The sequence below is a fragment of the Anomaloglossus baeobatrachus genome, chromosome 5 (genome assembly GCF_048569485.1).
Source record: "Anomaloglossus baeobatrachus isolate aAnoBae1 chromosome 5, aAnoBae1.hap1, whole genome shotgun sequence".
In the NCBI taxonomy this organism is placed as follows: domain Eukaryota; kingdom Metazoa; phylum Chordata; class Amphibia; order Anura; family Aromobatidae; genus Anomaloglossus; species Anomaloglossus baeobatrachus.
The window spans coordinates 382433973-382461472 of record NC_134357.1 but is presented as its reverse complement, the minus strand read 5'-3'; the positions used below and the strand labels follow the sequence as shown (position 1 = coordinate 382461472).

General features: G+C 38.1%; 4 protein-coding genes and 1 long non-coding RNA gene across 9 annotated transcripts in view; 1 reads left to right on the top strand and 4 right to left on the bottom strand.

Moving 5' to 3' along the window:
- Positions 1-27500, bottom strand: part of HOXB3 (homeobox B3) — a 51277-nt gene that overhangs the window by 16095 nt on the left and 7682 nt on the right. For 2 of the 5 annotated variants that reach the window (XM_075350040.1, XM_075350044.1), the window contains exon 2: positions 8691-8880. The gene's annotated coding sequence lies outside the window, so the exon portion shown is untranslated. Of the gene's footprint in view, positions 1-2678; positions 2765-8690; positions 8881-15354; positions 15510-22942; positions 23055-27500 lie in introns of those variants that run through there. The other 3 variants (XM_075350041.1, XM_075350042.1, XM_075350043.1) reach the window with 3 other exon arrangements.
- HOXB4 (homeobox B4) lies at positions 10008-12989 on the bottom strand. The gene is made up of 2 exons (XM_075347646.1): positions 12393-12989; positions 10008-11909 (listed from the first exon to the last, which is right to left on the bottom strand). The coding sequence occupies exons 1-2, from the start codon at positions 12796-12798 to the stop codon at positions 11605-11607; spliced, it is 711 nt and encodes a 236-aa protein (XP_075203761.1). The 5' UTR covers positions 12799-12989; the 3' UTR covers positions 10008-11604.
- Positions 23242-27500, top strand: part of LOC142311537 (uncharacterized) — a 12953-nt gene continuing 8694 nt past the window's right edge. Inside the window, exon 1 of the long non-coding RNA XR_012754276.1 lies at positions 23242-23326. This is a non-coding gene — a long non-coding RNA (uncharacterized LOC142311537). The remainder of the gene's footprint in view (positions 23327-27500) is intronic.
- On the bottom strand, positions 23714-26042 carry HOXB5 (homeobox B5). The gene is made up of 2 exons (XM_075347645.1): positions 25462-26042; positions 23714-24534 (listed from the first exon to the last, which is right to left on the bottom strand). The coding sequence occupies exons 1-2, from the start codon at positions 25976-25978 to the stop codon at positions 24287-24289; spliced, it is 765 nt and encodes a 254-aa protein (XP_075203760.1). The 5' UTR covers positions 25979-26042; the 3' UTR covers positions 23714-24286.
- HOXB6 (homeobox B6) overlaps positions 26935-27500 on the bottom strand; it is a 3621-nt gene continuing 3055 nt past the window's right edge. The window contains exon 2 of the mRNA XM_075350050.1: positions 26935-27500. This exon is cut by the window's right edge and continues 611 nt beyond it. The gene's annotated coding sequence lies outside the window, so the exon portion shown is untranslated.

Below are 27500 nucleotides of genomic sequence, written 5' to 3'. Positions count from 1 at the left end.
CTTTCTACACTAGACATTCACAATGACCACACCACGTCCATCCCACAAGGACTGAGCACCCTACACTCACCCCTCCCCCATCACACAAAACCATCTCCTTAGCCCTGAGCACCATCTATATTACACACAAACCGATCTTCTTATTTAGGTCTTCCTGGTCTTTGACGTCTCAGTTTATTTCCTTGTTTCCGTTTTCTTTTCTGTTCATATGGTGCATATTTATTATTATACATTTATTAACTTTACATGCTTGTAGGTCTTTTTTTTTCTTTGTCGTCCCTATGCCCCTAACATCCCTATTTATTTTTTTCTTTCATTCTATCTTCATCCACACATTTCCATCCTCTCTTTTGACTTTCCATGTCCTTTTGTTATTTCTGCCCTCTTGAATCAATATTCTGATGATGATAATAATAATAATAATAATTATTATTATTATTATTTGCTCCCTCTATGACTTACTGTATGAACTATGAATATTAACCATACAAATAATAACTGTTATGAGCAGCTGTCTGATTGTGTGTACACATGATCGTGCATATATAGTGTACCTATCATCGTGCATATATAGTGTACATATGACTGTCTATAGGAGAAGTTTTACAATGTTCTCACAAAGGAAATAGCAATGATAACCCGATTGTGTGTGAATGTCTGTATACCTTATATATGGTGTGTAATGTTAAAAGTGCATTATAAACATTTGCGTAAATGATTAACTAGAGGGCTTGTACATTGTCCTGGATGTACCACAGTATGGGATCAAATTACATCCAGTCTCTCTTTATCTTTTGATGTAAAACCTAATAAACTCATATAAGAGTTTCCCCATATATATGCATTGTATATCATATACAATGCATAAATATGGGGAAACTCTTATATACTATATGTAACAGAAAAATAACTAGATGATACAGATAGATAGATAGATAGATAGATAGATAGATAGATAGATAGATAGATAGATAGATAGATAGATAGATAGATAGATAGAATCTTCTCTACAACTTACTGTCTATAAACTGGGCACATATTTGTTTTGGGAAAGAAACGTTATTTCTCAAGCATCCAATAGAATTTTGACAGATTCAATAGAATAATCAGTTCTTTACTATTCAATACCCCCCAATACTTGTATTGTCACCATGAGCTGTGCTCGCTCTGGTGGTCGTTATGAGGTTCCCCTATGCTGATGGTATTAGGGTTTCTTCCTCTGTTCAGTCAGTCAGTATACATTTGGCTCAGAGGCTCAGAGGTTACGCTGGCCAAACACTGAACCATCTATCACCCTATAGGTTACTGTTTATTCTTTCTTCCTAGTATATGTGAAGCTTCACATTGCTGTGCTGAGGAGCAGGTTGCATATATATATATATATATATATATATATATATATATATATATATATATATATATATATTCACCTGCCCAGTCTGCCTTTGTTCCATGAGATGATCTCTGCTTTGCACATGAATGCTGCCTAGTTCTGTCCAGTTCATTATTTAACTGTGATGACTGATTGGTGCCTGCATGGACATGAAGCAGGCAGTGACAGACACAGACATGGGACAGGGTGTGATTACATGCTGGTACTTCAGATACCTACTTTATGGACAGTTCTCTCCACACAAACTAAGCTGCCTATTATTCCTGAGTGCTGAGTCTATGGAGACTGGTGCCAATGTAAACTTTCCTTGTTTTCCCCTCTCCAGTGTTGCCCCATCTCCAGTATTTTCCCCTCTCCAGTGTGACCCCTTTCCAGTGCTCCCCCCTCTTGTGTTGCCCCTCTCCAGTGTTGCCCCTTCCAGTGTTGCCCCCATCTCCAGTACTTTGCCCCCTCCAGTGTTGCCCCTCCCTAGCGTTGCCTCATCTCCGGTGTTGCCCGCTCTCTAGTGTTGACCTCTCCAGTGTTGTCCCTCTAGTGTTGTTCCATCTCCAGTGTTACCCCCTCCAGTGTTGCCCCCTCTAGTGTTGCTCCAGTGTTGACCGCTCTCTAGTGTTGACCCCTCCAGTGTTGCCCCCTCTTGTGTAGCTCCATCTCCAGTGTTGCCCCTCTCCAGTATTGCCCCTCTCCAGTGTTGCCCGCTCTCTAGCGTTGACCCCTCCAGTGTTGCCCCCTCTTGTGTAGCTCCATCTCCAGTATTGCCCCTCTCCAGTATTGCCCGTCTCCAGTATTGCCCGCTCTCTAGTGTTGACCCCTCCAGTGTTGCCCCCTCTAGTGTTGCTCCATCTCCAGTGTTGCCCCTCTCCAGTGTTGCCCCCTCCAGTGGTGCCTCTTGCAGGGTGGTGATGGGAGACCCCGAAGCAGCTATGTCCCTCTCTGCTGTGTATGGTGACTGCCCGGAGAGGAGCGGAGGAAGCTGAGATTCTCATCAGAGGCTGATCCTGAGAAATGATTCAGTGCGGACAGCATCATAAACAACACAACTCTCCCACAAACACACAATGCACCGCGCTGACACCCCGATTGTCATAAATCAAGGACATTGTATGGGAATAAACCTTACAATCCTGTCTGATCGGCTCTGTGGGTATAAACACACATAGCTGCGAGTCAGGACGGATGGCAGGAAATGAAGATCGCTATTTGTCACCATTTACGACAATAACATTAATAAGACACAATAAATTTACATGGAGACAGACAGACAGAGGGAATCCCCGCTACTTACAATAATCCAGCCCACGGTGTGGCTCTGATCCCACTTGTTTTATGCCAGCCTCTCTCCCTCTCCCTCTCTCTGCTCTCCTTCTCGGTATCTGCTATAGGCTGTTCTTTAAGGACAGTTGAATTTCACGTCAGACACAAGGAGACCATGTCTGCGATTTTCCTGACGAATACATATCTATCCTGCAACCTCTGCATTAATTATTTAATGAATCACGTGACAGGATAGGGGAGGAGGGGGTCTCACTTCCATACACAGAGGACCACTATGACCTTCCACAAAAACACCGGGGTCTTCTGTGCTAAGAACTGGGCAACCATATAATAAGCATGTATAATTATTAATACCTCAGTTTCCCTGGTGCTGCACAATGATGCTAAAATATACATACATGATCTGTGCAACAATCTAATCTAAACTACCAATATCTATCTCCCTATCTATCTATCTATCTATCTATCTATCTTTCTTTCTTTCTTTCTATCTTTCTATTTATCTATCCATCTATCTATCTATCCTCTATCTATCTATCTATCTATCCTCTATCTATCCCTCTATCTATCTATCTATCTTTCTATCTATCTATCATCTATCTATCATCTATCTGTTATCTATCTATCTATCTATCACATCCATTATTTAAATATCTATCTGTCTATGTATCTAACAATCTATCCATTCATCCATCCATTATCTATCTATCTATCTATCTATCTATCTATCTATCTATCTATCTATCTATCTATCTTTATCCATTCATCCATTATCTATCTATCCATCCATTATCTCATTATCTATCTATGTATCTATCTATCTATCTATCTATCCATCCATCCATTCATTCATTCATTCATTTACCCATCCATTATCTATTTATGTATCCATTCCTCCATTATCTATCTATCTTTCTATCTATCTATCTATCCATTCACCCATCCATTATCTATTTATGTATCCATCCCTCCATTCTCTATCTATCTATCTATCTATCTATCCATTATCTATCTATGTATCTATTCATCTATCTATCTATCTATCTATCTATCTATCTATCTAATGCTCTATCTATCTATCTATCCATCCATCTATCCATCCATCTATGTATCTATGTATCTATCTATCCATCCATCTATCCATCCATCTATGTATCTATGTATCTATCTATCTATCTATCTATCTATCTATCTAATTCTCTATCTATAATCTATCTATATCTATCTATCTATCTATCTATCTAATTATCTATCTATCTATCTATCTATCTATCTATCTATCTATCTATCTATCTATCTATCTATCTATCTAATTCTCTATCTATCTATCTATCTATCTATCTATCTAATTCTCTATCTATCTATCTATCTATCTATCTATCTATCTAATTCTCTATCTATCTAATTCTCTATCTATCTATCTATCTATCTATCTATCTATCTATCTATCTATCTATCTATCTATCTATCTATCTATCTATCTATCTGTCTGACTAATCTATATGATTTTTTCATTCACGACATAACCACCCATCAATCTATAAATCTACCATGTGCTGTGTACAAAACATAAGCAAACTGAATTTAGTTTAAATTCCAAGATAAAACAACATACTGTCCATGAACAAACAAATCTGAGTGTTTGATGCTCAGTAATGAAATAATGAAATAAAACATTTGCTTTTCTTGTGGACACTGACCCAAAATGAGAGGAGAAAAAAAAAAAAAGCCACAAAGCCAGACATCTGGGTGAGGGTTTCAAAGCATAGGCAGATAAAAGGTAAAGTTTATATAATGAGAGCGCAGATTGATTTAGGGAATTTAAACAAGCCCATTTTATTGGGCATCATAAATCTGTCATTGAGGACACAGACTGAGAGAAATCTCCGAGTGTCAGCCCTCACTGCAGAACAATGGTGGAGGTATCCCTGGCAATTCATTCTGACTATCTCTTCCAACACACTGCCACTGCATATTCAAAGGTTGTTGTGCGTTGTTTTTTTTTATAAATAATTAATTGTTGAATATTACTAGGATTTAATATGTACTATAAAATTCTGGAATGTCTCCTAAAACAGATGTGCATATAAACACCCATATATTGTTAAATCAATCAATCAATCAATCAATCAATCTATCTATCTATCCATTTATTTACTCATTAATTAATTCATCTCTCCTTTAATGAAGTAAAGTCTAAAAAAAAAAATAACAACAATGAAACATAAATTACACATCCCCAGATATTAATGCATACACATACATCTGCTATTTTATGGACCACTTATACAAAATAAAAAAAAAGTAGGAATTGTACTAATTCAATGCACATTCTGAAATTTACAGTAATTTCTTATGAAGAGGCTATAGTTTCCTCTTCTAGAAACTTTAAGATATCCTTCAGTAAGGAGAACAGATTGAAAAGATGCAGTTCCATCTTGTGTTCCATATTGCCCATTGTACTGTGCATTGGTCGTGTGTGGAGCTCCTTGGTCGAGATCCTTAGCCTCCTGCACCCCCACCTAAGGTGTTTGGTGCTTTTGTTTTCTTCTTTCTATAGAGCACAGTGCACACAGCTGTATTTAGCACCGATTTGTACAAAGCAGATGCTACTCTTAAATAGAGGTGCTGGAAATCCACAAGCAATTTTTTTATACAGTTTGAGTGTCAATCTGGGATTTATTTTCTTATCCATCAGGTGGTAGAAGTAAAAAATAAACGTATTTATTTTATATTTTCAGCCATTATGAATATCCCAGTCCCCTTCACTATTTTTTTTTTCATTTATTTATTTGTTTATTCAGCAAATTGTCTATTTTTAAAACTGAAGTTTTGGGGATATTTTTCTGGCCTGTTTTGGGTCAATTATCATTATTATTATTATTATTATTATTATTATTATTATTATATTATTATCATTATTATTACTTAAACATACGTTTATATTTTTTCTCTACTGCTTATATACGAAATACGAAATGTACCAGAATAAATTTAAACCACACCATACCAATGGCATGCTGTGTTTTGTAGTAATAATAATAATAATAATAATAATAATAATAATAATAATAATAATAATAATTGACCCAAAAAAGGCCAGAAAAATATCCCCAAAACTTCAGAAAAAAGTATATATAGATATATATGGAAATATGCCCCCTAGGTGCCATGTACACCGACCTAGTCTGAATAATAGCATAAATATAGCTCTGTACATATGGCACCAGGGCATTGTATGGTGGCACAGAGTATAGGTGCCCTGCTCCATAGAATCATGTTGCTTACTGCAGTCAGCCCTAACATTTTTATATACCTAGACATAAATACAATCTAATGTGTGTGAAATATTCTTAAGGACTTAATCCAAAGTGAGTTCAGTTTTGTTCAGTACATACATTAGCCTTTCCACTATTCCTACAAAGACATCTATGGCAACAAACACTGTATTGTGCAAAGGATGTAAACACTGGGGTCTAAACAATGAATGGAGTAATTCAGATATCCATTTTGATGTTGGTATATCAGTATTAAGTTCTCAAAAGCCTCATTCACAGAGCTCATCTTGTGGGATCATATGTAGTTCCCTTTGTTTGCTCCATAGGGTTCAAGTCAGTAAGTAGACAAAGCCTGCCTCCCATGTTATTTCATTTCTTGTTCATACTTATATATAGAGCCAGCAAACTCCATTAGCTGGTGGCCAAAGCCATCCCCAAAGTCACTAAAGTCAGACAATTGATGCCTAATAATATGTATTTTATACATTCACATGACATCCATAATTCAGATATTTTTTTGCATTTCCAGTATGGGACACATATAAAACAGACATAAAACACCAACAAGTGAACATTCTGACATCAATATTTAACTGGATGCAGAAAAACAAACAAAAAAACAACAACATTCTTTTTTTTTCTCTCTCCCTTTCCCAGTTTACAGGGATAAGGCCATAGGCCATGAAAGTGAATAATCAGACACCCTGCAAAAACTGGGCTAATGGCCTCTATATGTTCTGTTTACATCTGGGCTCTAGTTGTTGGATTGTGCATACTTATATACACAGCTACAGTGTTGTATTATTGTAGCATATGTGTAAAAAAAAACAAGAATAGGGGGACACAAGGCATAGATCAGATATGAAGAAGCCATCCAGACAGCCATATGCAACACAGAAACAGATCCGGAGATATTTGTGAGCTAAGATCTGAGCAGTGGGCCTTAGGAGATGTTACACACCACACTGTCCGGCTCACAAAGGTCACAAGGCTTCCTGGGTCACTCCCTGTTCATCACACTGGTGTGCCCTGCAGATGAACCCAAGGCTCTGTCCTTTACACATTCTTTTCTCCTATTAAGGGTGTGTGTGTGTGTGTGTGTGTGTGTGTGTGTGTGTGTGTGTGTGCGTGTGTGTGTGTGTGTGTGTGTGTGTATTATGCATATTATATATGTGTGGTATATATGCTATATGTGTGTATATATTATATGTGTGTGTGTGTATATATTATATATGTGTGGTATGTATGCTATATGTGTGTATATATTATATGTGTGTATATTATTATTATTTATTATATTGTGTGTGTGTGTGTATATATATCATGCATATGTGTGTATGTATATATATTATATATGTGTATATATACTATATGTGTATGTATATAAATATTATGTGTGCATATATTATATACATGTGTATATATATATATATTATGTGTGTGACATATATACTATATGTGTGTATGTCTATAAATATTATGTGTGTATATACTATATATATATGTGTATATATTGTATGTGTGTATAGTATACACACATATAATATATATACACATATATATATAGCATATACACACATATAATATATATACAAATATATATAGCAGATACACACATAATACATGTGTGTGTATATATTATGTGTGTACTATATATACATATATATCTGTGTATATATATATATATATATACACACACCTATATACATACATGTAGCTATTGACCATATATCTTATGTGTATGTAGATACTTTGAAGATTTCTGTTTTATAAAATATTGAGAATTCAATGACGTGAGCATGCGTTATGAATATTTGTATAAGAAAAAATATAGATAAAACCATGTATACTAAATCTAATGGTGTAAAAGGTGAAATATAGGCGCTATGCTATGGACAGATATTAGGCCTACATGTGCCTTCTGCTCCACACTATAGCCTGAGTATAGACATGCACCTATAGATAGAAGAGCAACTTTCTCTTTATAAATTTAGGCTGTGATCAAAGAGACTTCAAAGAGAGGAAGGAGGGGGATATTTTGAGCCACACAAGTAACAGGAGGTAATAAAGGAGGTAAGAGCCGATATAGACTCAGTGCCCACAGTCTAGCCATCGAATCCGGTCGACACAAGCAGAGCTACAAGCCAAGGGAGGACAGACTGTGCCAACACTGTGACCTGGAGGCCCTGGAGGATGAAACCCACTTCCTGCTACACTGCACCAAGTACTCAGCAGTGAGGGACACTCACTTCAGGAGACTCTCCCATCTCTTCCCGGATTTCAGCTCCATGAAGGAGGAAGAGAAAATATATATCCTGCTGGGGGAAGAAGAGAGCGCAGTGGAGATAGCAGCGCGGTATGTGAGCGAATGTCATAGACTTCGAGAAAGAGAACTATGATAAGCCATGGACTTCCATAGCCCCCCATCCCAGATGTGGCCCCCCAATCCCCACCCTGGATATGCCCCATCCACCGTTACCACAGTCCCCACCGTGGATATGCCCCATCATAAGCCATGGACTTCCATAGCCCCCATCCTAGAAGTGCCCCCACAGTCCCCACCCTGGATGTGCCCCATCCATCCTTCCTACAATCCCCACCCACCATCCCCACAGCCCCAGGCCCTAATGTACACTTGCTTTGGCAAAACTAATTTGTATTTGGTCCTGCCAATAAAGCTTATTTGATTTGATTTGATTTGATTTGAAGTAATAAAATGCAGCAGCTTGACACAGCTATGTTACCTTCAGCGATCCTGGAATCTGCTCTCACAACTTCTAATTTCCAGGCCATGTTTGCAGAACTTTTCCAACGTGTTTAAAATAAAAAAAAAACACTCAAAAAAACGCCCTGGTTGCACTTGTGTCTCTCTTCAGGATCCAGGGACGCCTTCACCTTTTTTTTTTCTCCCAACAGAAGGTCCACACAGATTTGCTGTTCAATAACAAAGACATGGGGTAAGTTCTTTTTTTTTTTAGGAGTGATTAATGATTATTCTGCATAATTCTCACATTTTTCTTGGACTGTGTCTACAAATAATGCTTGTGAACCTCACATTCAACAGAAAGAGATGTCCACTGGCCATTCTGCTCCTCAGACCGTCTTTTATTTCAATCTCACAAGGGAAGAAAATAGGAATTATATTGAGGGACTGCGCCAGATGTACACTTTTTTTTTTCTTCTTTTAAATAATGCGGGTTACAGGGCTGAAAATTTGAATATTTCTTTATTCCAAAGGCAGTTTACACGGTTTGGCCCTCAAAATAATTCTACAATAGCAAGATAACATTCATGCGAGAATCATAATATTTCTAATTTTTCTGCTCCGAAAAGATACATCTTAATTTAAATGTTACATGTCACATAATAGAATTCTTGTTGGATCCACTCAGGACACAGAACATTCTTGTGTAATGGTAGATTGTGCCACAATTATTAATCATTGTTGTTTAAAAAGACTTATTTTTATATATATATATATATATATATATATATATATATATATATATATATATATATATATAAAAGATTATTTCCTGATAGTTTAGTTGCACAAAATAATATGTTCCTTTGTTATACTAATATGCTGTTTCTATCTATCCATCTATTATTTTTATTATAGCGCCATTTATTCCATGGCACTTTACAAGTGAAAGAGGGTATACGTACAACAATCATTAACAGTACAAAACAGACTGGTATAGGTATATTAATCAATCAATCTATCTATCTATCTATCTATATCTATCTATCTATCTATCATTATCTATAGAATGGTTAGATAGATAGATAGATAGATAGATAGATAGATAGATAGATAGATAGATAGATAGATGGATGGATGGATGGATGGATGGATGGATGGATGGATAGATAGATAGATAGATAGATAGATAGATGATAGATAGATAGATAGGTAGATAGAAAGAAAGACTGGCGGATAGATAGATATATAGATAGACTATAAATATATATACACTGTATATATATATATATATATATATATACATATATATATATTAATTGTAACAATAATTAGTGAAACAAACACAATACCTGACCATATAAAGGAGAAGAAACCGATAGTAAATATTATATTTAGACTATAACTGAAATCCAGTAAGAGAGGACGAAAATGAAAATTAATACAAGGCCACGTCTCACAAAAGAACCCATTTGTCTTGTTGATTATCTATTTGCTTGTCAGGGTTTGAGCTATTGCAGTGGCCAAGATCCTTTGTAATATGAAAACGCACAGAAAGACCTGGAAACACTGAGAAACATCTGTGCAAAAAAAAATATTAAAAAATACAATAAAATAATAATAAAACTAAATTTGGGAAGTAATGTATTGAGGAACAGGGTGATTGTTAGCCCCAGAATCTTGTGCTGAATGTGTAATGCGTCTTAAGTGTAAAATAAACTTTCATCTTCCCTTAAGTGCTATTTGCCAGTCATTATGGAGTGGTGTTACAGTGAGTAAGAGCAAATAAGATGTAATGTAGAAGATAAACAGTACTTACAGATAGGTCGGCCTGCAGGCAGAACCAGGGAGCTGCCATCTTACCCCAGCACACATAAAGACAGAGATTCACGGCAGAAAAAAATATTTATTTATAGACTATTTACAATAAAGAAGGGGATATTTCATAGCAAAGGAACTGGGGAAGGAGCAGTATATACATATGATACCGGGTGGACTAGAGCAGTATATACATATGATACCGGGTGGACTAGAGCAATATATTACATATGATACCGGGTGGACTAGAGCAGTATATACATATGATACCGGGTGGACTAGAGCAGTATATACATATGATACTGGGTGGACTAGAGCAGTATATACTAATGGCACCGGGTGGACTAGAACAGTATATACATATAGGACCGGGTGGATTAGAGCACTATATATACATATGATTCCGGGTGGGCTAGAGCAGAATATACACATATGATACCGGGTGGACTAGAGCAGTATATACATATGGCACCCGGTGGACTGATACAGTATATACATATGGGACCTGCTGGATTATAGCAGTATAAATATACATATGGGACCTGGTGGGCTACATCAATAGATGCATATGGGACCGGGTGGACTAGAGCAGTATATACAATAGGACCAAGTGGGCTAGAGCAGTATATACATATGATACCATGTGGTTAATCAACTGGTGACTGGTTTTCTGGTTCTGTTCTTGCACTACATGGCTCTGGGTGTTGGAATATCCCCCACTGGGCAGCAAGGAAGGGACTGGAAGTTGATTTAACTATTAAACAGTAATCATCAGACAAGAACCAGCCCTGGCCATGTAGAAGTATAAAGTGTATTGTATGTGGACGTCACCAGCAACACTCAGTGTCCTGCTGTAATAACACAACGCCAGAGAAGATACAGTTCCCCTAGAACAAGGAGCCTCATTTATTAAAGTGAGCGTCGGTTCTGTCAAGCCCCCTTCATCCTTTGTACCGCAATGTAAACATGACAAATGGACCAGAGTTTGGCGTGATTAAAGATGAAACATAGATCTATCTTCTCCAAATCTGAAATCTATCTACTGGCTTTCCCTGAATGAGCCAAGGAACAAAGCCAAGTCGCAGCCAAGTCTTCTTCTTTCTATAAATAACCAGAATGGATCTGAGCTGCAGATTTTAGGGACAGGTCGGAGAACCTTTGTTCTGGCTCAGCTCCCCCCCTGTCATTTGGAGGTTTGAGGAGGGATTAGATCTGATTTTAGTATTTGGAAGTTTATGATCCTTTTTCCATTTCATCCTCCTGTTTTGGAACCAGATCTTGATTTGCCGCTCGGAGAGGTGCAGCGTGTGCGCAATCTCCACCCTGCGTCTTCGGGTCAGGTACCGGTTGTAGTGGAACTCCTTCTCCAGCTCCAGCACCTGCTGCCGGGTGTAGGCTGTGCGGGAGCGCTTGTGTTCTGCCCCAGAATAAGGACCATTCACTGCAAGACAACCAAACACAAACTCTTAATGCTGGAGATAGAAGCTCGTTAGACTGGATTAAGAAAAAAAATGGATATAAAAAATAAATAAAGTTTTGCTGTTAAGAGCACTCTGTCTGTCCCCTTGCTATCAATTATACATAAACCCTGATTCCTAGTTGTTACATGCCAGCTACTAAGTTTTAACAGCACCACGTTAAAGTGACAGGATGCAGTGAAAGTTTACCCAATCTGCCACTTAAACACAAATTAGAAATAACATAAAACCTTAATGTAGGAAGGTCCACAACACTAAAAAAAAGCTTTAGAGAAATTTGAGGAGGATGGTAAAGTCTACTTCAAAGGCAGTTGGCCAAGTGGAGTCATAAAAATTTATAGAGGATGTAATTATACTGCCCTGCAAACAGAAGATCGTAAATTTAAAAGGACACACAATTTCCAAGTGTTGGCTTAGTTGATAGCTGAGACAACTGGCGCACTTACCAGCAGAGAGGTGCGCCTTCTTCATCCAGGGGTACACCACTGGGCTCTCGCTGGAGGAGTCTGAGGGCTTCTGCTCGGAGGAGACCTGGCCACAGGACGGAGGGGACCTGGGGATGATGGTCTGGCTCTGATGCTCGTCTTCAGGTAGCAGTCCAACTTGGGGGTGAGTCCGGGAAGATACCATGGAAGCAGCTGCTGATCCGGAGCCTTGGCAGGAGGAGTACTGTTGGCTGGTGCAGGCTGGTCGGGGGTAGGTCGCCCCATGCTGGAAGCTGGCTTCCCTCTTCTGGCTGCAGTAATACTCTGAAGAGGAGCTAGGGAGGTAATCACTATGGGAATATTCCTCACATGGTGGAAATTTGGGGTCCACATAATTTGAGCTGATCAAAAACGAACTCATGGCCATTTATTTGTTTGAATTTAACCCAAATCCCATGTAGGATTTATTCCTGTAGTCCTGCTCGTTTTCCTGTTTGGTAGAACCCTCCTACTTACTGTCAAGTGAACAAAGTTGAGTCTGCATGTGACACCCAGGGCCAATAGAAATGTTCCCTCCATCCCCGGATAAGGAAACGTGCGCCATAGCGCAGGCAGCCAGGCAGGTTATCGCCCCCCCCCCCCCAAAGTGCCCACCCCTTCTAATTACCAAGCTCCTGCATTATGACTATACAGGGTGCCATGCATTCGTGTAGATCACCCCTCCTCCATCGCTGGCATCATCTTCCAAAATAAAAGTGTCTGACTAGTAGAAAATCTTCCTTGAAAGTGAAAACCCAGATTTGGGCTGCAGGCGGCGGACGGGTCTGGCTGTCGTCTGCAGACGGGAGGTTCAGCACAGACTGGCAGAGACAAATACGTCCTGCTCGGGATCGATAGAAAATTCATCAACTAATTCGGGATACTTGCTTTACTAAATTCCATTTAGGCACATTATTAAATTGCCTATTGCAAGTCACTGGAGCACAGTGGGGAGAAATAGAAGACATTTTCAGCAGAGCAAACAGTAAATGAATGTTGTCGGATGATGATCACTGTAATTAATTATAGGATCACTAAATCGTGATTAAAGTTTTTGAGAATTCTCCAAATGCAAAACAAGTTCAAGTTAACAAACCGCATGGTGCAAAAGACGAAGCGCCTAATTCACACGGCATCTCCTGTAGCGTTTATGTCAACTGCATATCCCCCCAGACACGAATTTGTGACATGATTGTCCTCACACAAATTCGGATCTACAGGGTACATACAGAAGACAGACATAATCTTCACCTTGATTGCTGGCAGATCCAGTGTAGAATTAAGACCAAAGAACTCCAAAACCGCAAATAATATTATTAGCACCACAGACAATAACGTGAATATTCAATGCATAAAGCATGTAGTCAGTGATGAATAATAGAGAACACTCAAATACACATTATGCAATAACGTGGTGTCCTCAGGTAATAAAAGAGGAAACGTGAATGAACCTCACCCCATAAATATATCTGCCGGGTGTAATGATATGAGGGCTAAACACAGACTGCACAGCAGATACTCCACATACAAGGAGTCAGCAGCAATGTCCCAAAATTACACAGCCTGGTTATCAATGCACAGGGCTTGCCAAAATAAAGGCACATATATATATATATATATATATATATATATATATATATATATATTTATATGTATATATATATATATATATAAAAGGTAAGACATGAAAGGTGTTCTTTATTAATATCACATATTAACTCTTTCAGAAATTAATCTAGATATTACTCACTAAATGCACTATGAATAAATAAAGTCACAGGCACATAACTAACTGTCCACTAAGTTTATTAAATCATAAGAAACCTACAAACCAAACTCCAGGAAAACATCCAACAAACGAAAGTCCAAGAGATTTCTAAAAACAACTTTTCTTCCATCCACTAATACACATATTGTACATTGCGATTTTACAATTAATGCACATATCACAAAATAAGTGTTTAATCATAACTTGTCGGCACAAAGTAAAAAATAAATATATCTGTATTCTTTACATTCAAATGTATGAACACAAAAAAATACAAGCACTAGTCTATCTATCTATCTATCTATCTATCTATCTAACTATCTATCTATCTCTTTTTATATATATATATATATATATATATATATATATATATACACACACACACACACACTGCTAAAAAAATAAAGGGAACACTAAAATACTATTTTGTTGTGTGCATGTTCCCCTTATTTTTTTTGGGCAATATATATATAAAAAGAAAAATATATTTAAAGATATATAAAGTTATATTTTTAGATAAATGTTATAGATATACAGTTAGAGATCAGTTATATAGGCATAGATAGATAGATAGATAGATAGATAGATAGATAAATAGATAGATGATCAGTATGTTTATTTATGTCGGAACAGATATTTTATCACTGGTTTGGATAAGGGGATGATAAATAAGCATACTGACCATCTATCTATCTATCTATCTATCTATCTATCTATCTATCTATCTATAATCTATCTATCTGTTCTCTAAACCTATATCTGTAATATTTATCTATACACATACCAACTTATGTATTTTCCTAACTACCTTATTACAAATATTTCAACCTAAGATCAAATGAAGAAAATAACCTGTGCAGCCACTGATATCGTCTATCATTCTTCATAACCTATTTAAAAAAAAAAAAAAATTAGGGCCCCTAACTATTTATTTAATATTGCCTGATAGGATATCACCCATTATATATATATATATATATATATATATATATATATATATATATATATATATATATATATATATATATATAACAATAAGATCTAGCTTGTCTTTCTATGCAGGCGCCCTGTACCCACCTCCCCATGTCTGTCCCTGGGTGTTGTGGGGTCTCTACCTGTGTGATTCCCACCCCCTGCTGCGCCTCCCCCCACCTCTTTTCTGCCATGTCCACGTACCTTGATCATTTCTTGCCTCTTCCTGTATATTTTGCTTTCTTCCATAGTGTTAAATGTTAGATGTCACAGAGGTTCAAGGATGTTATAAAAACCCTCTGGTCCTTCTGCTGGCACATACATTAGAAGCAGCGCAGTACAAGGCTGTGCTCCTGGGTGAGGTCCGGCACAGGGGTCTTATGAGCCCATTAGAAATACAGATCCCCAGTTTTTTTGGGGGTGGAAATTAATCTCATAGTTTGTCAGTCTTTGTTAAACAGCGAGGCGTGGTGTGTGATTGCCGCTGGCATTTTCATATAGTTCCAACAAGCTGTGACCTGCGATTCACCCTGTGCTGGCCTCTCCCACTCCACAGCCCACAGCCAGCACCACATACAGCACACTCTATATCGGGACACACTCTATATCGGGACCCTGGGCCTGGAGTCAGAGCCCCCAACTACAGGGGAGAACATGGAGGCTCAGAGCAAGAAAAAATAGGAGACAATGTGCCATCAAAGTGCAATCACTGCTGCTCCATGAACTCTATATATGTAGATAGATAGATAGATAGATAGAGAGAGATAGATAGATAGATAGATAGATAGATAGATATAGAGAGAGATAGAGAGAGATAGATAGATAGATAGATAGATAGATAGATAGATAGATACATATAGATAGATAGATAGATATAGATAGATAGATAGATAGATAGAGATAGATAGATAGATAGATAGATATAGATAGATAGATAGATAGATGGATGGATAGATAGATAGATAGATAGATAGATAGATGGATAGATAGATGAATGATAGTGTGTGTGTGTGTGTGTGTGTGTGCACAGTTATATAAATATATATTTATTTACTCATGTATATATATATATATATATATAAACACACAGATAAACATTTTCTCTGTATATACATGTATTTGCATGTATATATATTCATGTACACGCATATATATTATATGCATATATAAATATGCGTGTATGTGTGTGCTTTACATGTATATATTTATATATATTTCTGTACACATATATAAATACATATAAGTATATATATACACACACACACACACACACACACACAAAACGTTTGTTTAAAAGAACTGAGAGTCCTCAGAAGTTTATATCTTTAATGGCTAACTGAAGAGATGGTAATAATAGCAAGCTTTCGAGACCACTCAGGTCTCTTCATCAGGCATGGTATAACACAAAATCTGAAGAGTCACATATTTATACACAACAGGACATAGAATAGTGCAGTAAAAAAAAAAACAACAAAAAAAACAAGTTATGTGAAGCAGACACGGTACAAAGATATAGTTTACCTGTATATATATATATATATATATATATATATATATATATATATATATATATGCATATACAGATATATACATACAAACGCACATACAAAATTCATACTAAATATTAAACTATTATTAAAATAAAAAAAAAGATAAAATAAAATAATACTATGGTCATTACAATACATGCTAAGAATAGTGTTGCGGGAAGTCATATTTTTGTAGCAATATTATATGTATTATTATTGTCATTATTATTATTTGTGTGTGTTTACTTACTATTCAAAAAATTGAGTTGAGTATTAGCAATTGATTTGTCTTTAGCTTCCTTTGTCCTAAAAGGTCTCTTATACTACTACTACTCAGTTCTCTTCATCAGGCATGGTATAACACAAAATCTGAAGAGTCACATATTTATACACAACAGGACATAGAATAGTGCAGTAAAAAAAAAAACAACAAAAAAAACAAGTTATGTGAAGCAGACACGGTACAAAGATATATTTTACCTGTGTATATATATATATATATATATATATATATATATATGTGTGCATATACAGATATATACATACAAACACACACACACACACACATCCACATGTATGTATAGATATGCGTGTGTGTATACCTGTATATATACACACACACACACATATGCTGTATATATACATAATACACACATACACATTTATATATACAAATGTTTACACACACACTCACACACGTGTATGTGTATATATATATATATATATATATATACACAATGATGGCACTTTCATAGCACATTAACATGAACGCACATGTATATGACAAGAACATTAGGAAATATGTTTTTGATAGCAAGCAAGTGTTTGGATGTTTTATATGAAGATGGGAACACACTACATAGCTAGTATTTTTTTTTTTTTAAACAATGTGAAAAAATGTAATGTGATTATAGTGTAGCAGCATTTTATTGCTCTCATAACTAGATGCGATATAGCCCCTGGCTTGTTTCTTGTAATTGACAATAAAATTCATACTAAATATTAAACTATTATTAAAATAAAAAAAATAAAATAAAATAATACTATGGTCATTACAATACATGCTAAGAATAGTGTTGCAGGAAGTCATATTTTTGTAGCAATATTATATGTATTATTATTGTCATTATTATTATTTGTGTGTGTTTACTTACTATTCAAAAAATTGAGTTGAGTATTAGCAATTGATTTGTCTTTAGCTTCTTTGTCCTAAAAGGTCTCTTATAATTGTTGTCCTATTTAAATGACTACTCTATGCATCTTCCTTTATGTAAAGTAACTATAAGTAATTTGCAAGAACTTCTTAAACATTAATTTATTTGTATTATCACACACACACACACACACATATATATATATATATATATATATATATATATATATATATATATATATATGTAATGATAATGATGACTACCATCGTTGATTGAAATTGTAATGGTCAGTGAGAATAGTAAAATATTAATATTGCCATTGAATGTTGTTGAGATATGTATTACACCAATCGCTGGGGTTACCTGATAGCTGATCTGCCTCCATGAGAATATACCCCCATGTGCTATGATTCTGCCCTATGTATTCCATGTTATTACAGTAGACATATTATTCAAGCGTTCTCTTTACATTTGAAAATATGTCCACCATTACCTATGACATACTACATGTTTTGAGATGACGATATGGTGCACTGCATTTGCACTAATGACTATTGAGGATAACAATGGCTATTGAGTGTGCTCTGTGCGGTTTTTTTTTTTACCGAGTTTTTGCCCAGTGCGTTTTTTAAATTTATTGACTGGAAGGGCTCAAAACGCAGGCAAAAACGCAGAAAGAGTTGACATGCTGCATCTTTGTGGTCACCAGCCAAAAAAAGCTGCAATATGAAAAACTGTAATCTCATAGACTTTGCTTGGGAAGGAAATGCATGCAATAACGCAGCGTGCGCACAAAGCGTAAAAACTATGCATTAATCTCAATTGGCAGTCACTGTAGCCACCATTCATATACATTATATATTAATATATACATATTTGGTTAATTCTGTATATTAGATATATTGATGATCACTATGATTTAATTCGGTTGATACCCAGTAGATTAACTTCTCACTTGTGTGGCTATCTTCAGAGAGTGCATGTGCTCTATACAGAAGGGTCTGAAATCTGCTGTAAGTGCAGTGGATCTATAGAGCAGTGAATTACATACGTAAACTTTTGACCCCTTTACTTCTTGACCTCAAGGACCATGATATGGTGCTAACAAGCCCCTGTCAGGCTGCCCTGGGGCTGCAGCAGACAGACTGGATGTATCTTGGCCTCTCTTTATTTTTATTTTTTTTTGTTATGTAAGAGCAACTATTTTATAATTGTTAGTAAAATAAAGAATTAACTGCATCCTAATCTTACAGGGAATGATGAGCTGTAACCTGCAGGTATCTGATTTATATAAAGAGGTGATTATATTTCCTCCAAATCAAATTCATCAATATTTACTGATTCATTTATTTTATTTTTTTTAATAACATCATAGGTATCACACATAACATGGATAAGAGAAGGATATCGGATGTTTTTAAATGTTTTTAGGTAGAGGTATCAGCTGGTCAATGTATTTATGGCCATAAACTGTATGTGAACCTGGTCTAAGGCGGGCTCTGCTGTTCATTATTGGGTACTGCAGGTCACTCAATCTGCTGCCATAATTGCCATGGCTGCAATGAACTTAGCCCCTCTTTTTGTACAGGATCAGTAAAAATTCCCAGAATTTGTTAAAGATATTTTTTTGTCTGTTCTGGACTGTAAAAGAGAGAAGAGAGGGACAAATGCTAGAATTTCACTGATCCGCAGTAATGCACATGTCTGATATTTATTAATTGTCATAATAGCTATATGTATTATTGCAATTTATATTGTATCAGAATATAGTGCCAGTGTCATAGTGCCAGTGCCATAGTGCCAGTGTCATAGTGCCAGTGCCATAGTGCCAGTGCCATACTGCCAGGCCATACTGCCAATGTCCTGCCCTGGCTCCTGGACAGTGACCCTTGTGGGTAACGATTCCCGACAGTGGAGGGTGAGCTCTGGTTGGTTCTGTTCTCTGCACCAGACTGCTGACCTCGCAATGATCCCTCTCTCTATGAATAATTGATGGGGTATGTGCAAAGCTTCTCCTATTCAGAATGCAAACCCCATTATCCTGCCAAAATGGCGATTTAATCGTTTAGAATAGCTGCGCTTTTTCAGCTCATTTGTGCCCCTTTGCTTTTCATTTGATATTCCTAATTAAATCGCTTAGCAGATTTCCATCACCTACTTACTTACCAGCAAATAAAACATTTCACTCCACAAACTTCCCCGCATTAAGAGGAAAAGGGATAGTTTGGTAATTATAGAAACGTTAATTCTCAGCAGAATGATGATCGAGGAAAGGTGAAGGAGGGTTCAGGGTACAACAGGCAGCTCGTGGGGTGAAAAGTGCAACGATCTGCACTGTGCCCACTACTGCAGAGCCCAGAAGAGTATTCATATTTTACTAAAAGTAGAGCAATGTTTATCACTAATGCAAATCAGAATTAGAATAATGTAAAAACGAGCGAATTATTCAGGAAAATATTCACAGAAAATTATAGTGTAGAACACAGATAGATAAATAGATGGGAAGGAAGGAAGGAAAGAAAGAAAGAAAGAAAGAAAGAAAGAAAGAAAGAAAGAAAGAAAGAAAGAAAGAAAGAAAGAAAGAAAGAAGGAAAGAAACTAGGAAAGAAACTGAGGAAATTTAGATTGTGAGCCCCAATGGGGACAGTCTTGTTGATGTATGTAAAGCGTTATGGAATTGCTGGCTCTATAAAAGTGGATAAATAATGTTATTATTATTAGTTAAATAGATAGATATAGATAGAAAGTAATATCGAAAGAGAGAAAGAAAGCAAGAAAGAAAGATACATCTAGAAATGGTACACCTATATACATACACCAATAATTTTCACACACACACACACACACACACACACACACACACACACCACTTTCTGCATTTCTGCAAGGATTTTTTTCTCCGGCTTATAGCTCTTCATGGCTATAAAATACATCACTTTTATTTGGACAGACTTAAATCTGTGAAGAAATAGTTGAAGCAAACAGTACCCAGTAATAACTTTTTTTGTCTGTACAGCCACATCCCCGCTTTCCTGTTTATTCTCCAGCACTTACACATCTCTGTCCCCCCAGTGCACCTGCACATCTCTGTCCCCAAACAGCACCTAGACATCTGTTTAACAATAGCACCTACTCATCTCTGTCTAACAATAGCACCTACACATCTATGTCCCCCCAGGGCAACTACACATCTCTGTCCCCCCAAAGCCCCTATACATCTCTGCCCCCAGATCACATACACAACTGTTTCCCTAGAGCACCTTCGCATCTCTGTACCCCCAAAGCACATGCCCATATCTTCCCCCCAGAGCACCTACACATCTCTGTTGTCCCCCCCAGAGTACTTACACATCCTTGTCCTCCTAGAGCACTTACATATCTCTGTCCCCCCAGAGCATCTGCATATCTATGTCCCCGCAGAACACCTACACATTTCTTTCCTCCCAGAGCACCTACATATCTCTGCCTCCCCCAGCACCTACACATCTCTTCCCTCCCCAGAGCACCTACAAATCCCTGTCCTCTCCCCCCAGTACCCACACGTCTCTGATTCCCAGAGCACCTACACTTTTCTGCCCCCCCTCGCCCCCCAGAGCACCTACACATCTCTGACCCCCCCAGGGCACTTACATATCTCTGCCCCCCACCACAGCACCTACACACTTCTGCCCCCCACTACCGAACACCTACTCATCTCTGTCCCCTCCAGAACACCAACACATCTCTGTCCCCCCCAGGGCACCTACATATCTCTGCCCCCCACCACAGCACCTACACACTTCTGCCCCCCACCCCCAGCACCTACTCATCTCTGCCCCCCAGATACCCCTCATCCTGCAATATCTGCCGCATTCATCTGCAGTCAGGGTAATTAAGATCTTCAGTGTCGAATTGCAATTTCACTCTATTAAACTAAACTATAAACACCGAAAAAATGGAATGCAAAAACTCTATTCATTCACCAATTTTAGCACAGTATTCCTATTGTAATTTGACTCGCTAAACGACTCTCATAGATAATTCGTCATCTGTAATTCACTACTAAATCCATTTCTCTTGACACATAGTGAGGTGAACTCTGAGAACAGATCTGAAGCCACAACAGATGCTGCATCTGCTCATTTACTGTAAATATCTTATCTGCATATAGTCATCTAAATGACATTTAAGCAGCCCAAATCTTACACATCTTATCAGTATATGAAAAAAAAAATGTTTATTATCTATTGTATCAAACGATTTTACCTGTATAGGCGATGTATCCCTGTTAAATTAAAAGTATGATATTAATGCTGTAGGCTGGAATGGACCCACAAATACAGGACACAAAAGATGCTCATATTATCTATATATTCTAGCTATATTTAATTTCTCCATTTTATATATATATATATATATATATATATACTATCTATCCCTCTATCCATCCATTCCTCTATCTATCCATCCATCCATCCATTCCTCTATCCATCCGTCTATCTATCTATCTATCTATCTATGTATCTATCTATCTACCTATTCCTCTATCTATCTATTCCTCTATCTATCTATCTATCTATCTATCTATCTATCTATCTATCTATCTATCTATCTATCCATCTATCTATCTATCTCTCTTTCTATCTATCCATCCATCCATCCATCCATCCCTCTATCTATCTATCTATCTATCTATCTATCTGTATGTCTGTCTTTCTGTCTATCTATCCGTCTATCTCTCTCTCTATCCATCCATCCATCCATCCATCCATCCATCCCTCTATCTATCTATCTATCTATCTATCTATCTCATCATTATTTAACAAACATTACATTATTTAGCAAATTACATTGATTCTGTTTAGAATTAACTATTTATGCAATAGTAGTTTCCATTTAATAACATTCCAGCTACCTACTTATCGTACATGCGACCTCTTTAGTGAGATGTGATCGATCCTCGTCATGGCTACAAACGATCCACACACTTTCAGACAATTCTGCATTTCGTAGTATCATTAATCACGATCCTTTCTTCTCGATCTTTGCGCCATTGGATCACATATGCGCCAATTTTGCAGCAGACAGAATATCTTGCCATTAAGGTAGATATGGGGACTGTGAACTTACTTTTGTCTCCGGATCGCTCGCCTGTGCAGTCTGTGCCATTCCCTGTAGCTGCTCATCTGCTGCAATCCTCCCTGGCTGCGTCCCTCACAAGCCAGTTAAACTGTCACTTAACATTGTGGAGAATGTGAAATATATTGTACATTGTCAACTCCCTAAAACCATAAACCTAAGTTTATGGAGCTCACGTGACTTTTGCGAGCCAGTGAGGGGGTATCTGTCTGAGGTCTGGGCCATTTTTACGATCTAACTTCTAGATAAAACCGTACCCATTTGACATGTAAATGTCATACCTACTTTGGGTGTAGTTTTGCCTCTACTAAAATAGCAATAGTATTGGGATGTCAGCCTGCCCTTAACTCGTCCGACAGGCCTAGCAGAGCTGGGGTAAGTGTACCACATCTGACTTGATTTCTACTAGTTGTTACCTAAACTATTGAGTATTTAGTGTTTGGATGTGTGACCAGAGTGGGTCCTAATATGTGCAGGGGGGAGTGAAAGTACTTTGATAGTTTGGGAAGTTTTCAGAAACTTTTTATAACTTTTCTAATCGCTAGGTAAATCGATACGATTGATCTTGACGATAAATATTTGTTTGACCTCCTTGAAAGTGGTACTTGTTCTGTATAAATATTTACACATACAAGTGACATACAAGATATACACATAATTATGTCCGATCAACAAATGCAATGCACGATAAGGGAAAGTAGTGAACAGACCAGACACAGCTGACAAATAAGAGAAACATTTCTTTTTAATATGAATACAAATACAACAATGGTTTGGCAAATCCCCAGGGCAGATAGACAATACAGGTACCGGCAATAGACAAAACCAAACATGTCACTCACTCCCCCAACACTTACTGGTGTGATAGCTGCAGTCTAATACCTTGTAACAAGATAACAATTCAACAACACAAAACTACCAAGAAAGAACACAGAGCTGACATTGAAATTGAAACCTAGGGGGTTTAGTGCATCAATAAAGCCCACCTGTCCTGGAAAAGATAGAGACCTGTAAACCATTCAACGACGTTTTGTTTTATTATTATTACTATTATTATTAATTATAAATAAGTTACAACACTGAGGAGCTGGATGATCATGCCATGTAGTCCATACGAAGCAGCATTATCTTACAGTCACAAACAATGAACGTCACGGCGACTGGGCGCACTGTACACAGCTAGAAATGGTGGGAAGATGGGGGAGTCTGGGCAGGAGCCACGAGTGTCCTCCAGGAAGAGCCCAGCAAAGTGTCCTCCAGGAAGAGCCCAGCAAGTGCCACTAGCGGTGTCCCAGAAGAGTGCTAAGAGTGCAGTCCTGGCATCTGTGCCCCTCGTCAGGGCTGGAAGGCGCTGCCTGCTGTGGCCAAGCTCATACTTTTCAGCTTATTATCCTTTTTCCATTTCATCCTGCGGTTCTGGAACCAGATTTTGATCTGCCGCTCAGACAGGCACAGGGCATGTGCGATCTCGATGCGTCTCCTGCGGGTCAGATACCGATTAAAGTGGAACTCCTTCTCCAGCTCCAGGGTCTGGTACCGGGTGTAGGCGGTCCGTGCCCTCTTCCCATCCGGACCTGTCATATCTGCATTGTGAACAAAGCGGTTATTACTTGTGGTGCATGGCAGCACCCACCTGTGTGCCCACCGCTGTCTCCTACACACCAGGCTTTACTCTTATATGCCCCTGACTTCTCTGCCGCCATTACTACTGACAAACAAATCTGTGCCCCTCGCCCTATATATATATATATATATATATATATATATTTTCATGTAAAAAAAAAACAAACTAACAAACATAATTTTATATATATATACATTATTACCAAAAAATGTTACATATATATATATATATATATATATATATATATATATATATATATATATATATATCTTTTAATGGGGAAATCATCCTATTCTTTCTCCTGCCCCCACATTGCCATTGCGCCTTCCCTTATACTTGTAACCTGCACTCACTTGTCTATACTGTCCCCAGAAGCACCCTACATAATGTTCTCTCAGATTCCCCCACAAATCTACACTTCCCTCTCCGACTTCGCTCCCCTTTCTGCTTTCTCTGCTTTCTCTGCCGTCCCCTCCTTATTTTTATTTTTCCCCAGAAACCTGGGTCATTCTCCTCTTCCCCTGTCTGCTATCCTTTCTCTCAGCACAGATCTGTTCTGCCTATTCTCTTTTTCCTTTCTGCTGCTCTTTCTTCAGTTTTTGGTGCTATCATTTGGCCTATCTGTGTAATATCAGCTCCACAGCATCCTCCACCCTGCACAAGTTTATTAGACATTTCCTAGGACATGTTTGAGTGCTCTAGGTGTAGATATGAAGCTCAGCCCCGCTCGGTGGCATCTTACAGCAGTCTATTCCCCCCTGTACATATTCTGCACTGGGTGGCTATGTGCACACCATAGTGCTGGGGCACCAAGGGCGAGAAGCTGCGTGGATAGAGAGTTTCCTCTCTTCGCCCCTGTGAAATTGAAAATAAAAAGCATTGGTACCGTGACTGATGTGCAGCTTCCTCATCCAGGGGAAGATCTGTGGGGTCTGTCCGTCTGCAGCGGTCGCTCCAGGGGGGCTGCACTCCTGTGTCCGGGGGGCGCTGCTGCCTCCTCTCGGGGCGGCTTCCTCTGGATCTGAAGACGCGCTGGTCTCTTCCACCTCTGGGAAGTGGCTGGTGCCGGAGGTGGTTGGGTCTGTGGGGATCTGCTCGCCCTTTCCGTGGCTCGGGGGCTCTGGGGAGGAGAGGGGGCAGCTGGTGGAGGCTCTGAACCTGCTCTCCTGGGCTGTGAAACCGGCAGTGCTGTCCCCATAGTGGCCGGCTCCGGCAGCGCTCCCCCGGCCGACGCTCAGGTCCATGCCATTGTAGTTGTAGGCACCATAAGAGGTGGGCTGCATGCTGCCTGCCTCCCTGTAGGAGCCGTTCACATTGCTGCTGCCAGTGCCATAATTTAACACATGGTAGTCGGGGCCATTAGAATAGCGCCCTGAGAACGAGTTCACAAAGTAGGAACTCATTTGGGTGAATTTGGAGGCTTGATTTGTGGATCACCCCGCGACTCACGATTTATGATGTATTCATGAATTATAGCAATGCACTGTACTTCGTTTTTGCTATGTATGCGGCCAAATATGGGGGTGTGGGTGCGTTTGGATATCACGTGCTTTTGTTGACCAGTCGTAAATTCTCACTGATGACCTCAAGAGGTAATTCATGCTCTATGGTTACAAATAATGACGATCTGAGAATCGTTAGGCCCAAGTCAATGTACAGCTTCCAAAAAAAAAAAAAAATCATTGGGAAGCTGAGCTCTGCCTGTAAGCAGACTGCGCCACCTACCGGAAAGCAGGGGCATTGCAGCGGGTGTACACACCCAGAAAACAACCCATTAGGTGCTCTGCCTTCATAGTCTAAGGTCTTCAGAACAGTATACCTAGCACTGTTAATAGAATTAAAAAAAGTCTAATGAGTGTCAGGGTCCTACATTGAGTCTATTGTCGAGACTTCACAATTCCTAGTAACGATTCATAAAAAAAAAATCTATAATGATGTCTGGGAAAAAAAGGAAGACTAAAGAATATAAAATGTGTCCACAAGATCCGTCTCCATGTACATGTGGTCATTTATAGATTTATTGAATCGGTCCCCCATCTGGAAATGCTGCCATTGTGTTATATGTCACCATGGGAGAGATCCAACTATCGCCACAAAACTCTACATTTCCTTAGACTTTTATTGTATACATAGAGGATATAGGAAAAATAAAAATCTATTCCCTCCTGTGGACAGAATGGCAGGTAGAGATTTCTATAGAGAACTTGGAGAGAATGCTGAGGAGCTGAACATCGCAGCTCGGCTCCTTCCAGGACGCAGGATGTATTCACAGTGAGAACAATAAAAATATAAATAAAGAAAGAATGAACAACAGTCTTTATTAGAATTTATATAAACAAATAAATAAAGAAGACCTGGGTTGTACTTTATAGAAACGTCATGTTTTATTCCCAGCAGATAATCTGTTATTGAATCCATAATGCCAAATATACAGAGAAAATAAACCACAAGTATTCATTGTCCACAACATTTAATAAAATACCCCAGACTAGCTGCCTCGGATTCTAAACAAGAGGGAATTGGATTAGAGGACATGAGCTGCTGGAGCCTGAATTTCTCCATTCTCCATAATACTGGACCTCTCTCATTTTCGTGTTGGGAAAGTGCAGGACACAGCCAGTGTTTTATAATGAGAACGGATGTTTGGTCCCTCGGAATTCCCAGGGGTGGTGGCTACAAAATACAGACATAAGACTATTTGTGCTTGTAATATAACATCACTGTGGGTAAATCTGATTCCATTCACTATTATTAGCTAGCAGAGGTCCTTGTCATGGACAGGTCAGATCACTAGGCCAACCCCAACTACACATATATAGAATAAAAGAAAAAAATAATAACAAACATAAAAAAAAACAAACAAACAAAAAACAACAACCACACACTGAAAACTATTCATAAAAAAGACAATTTCACAATAAATTT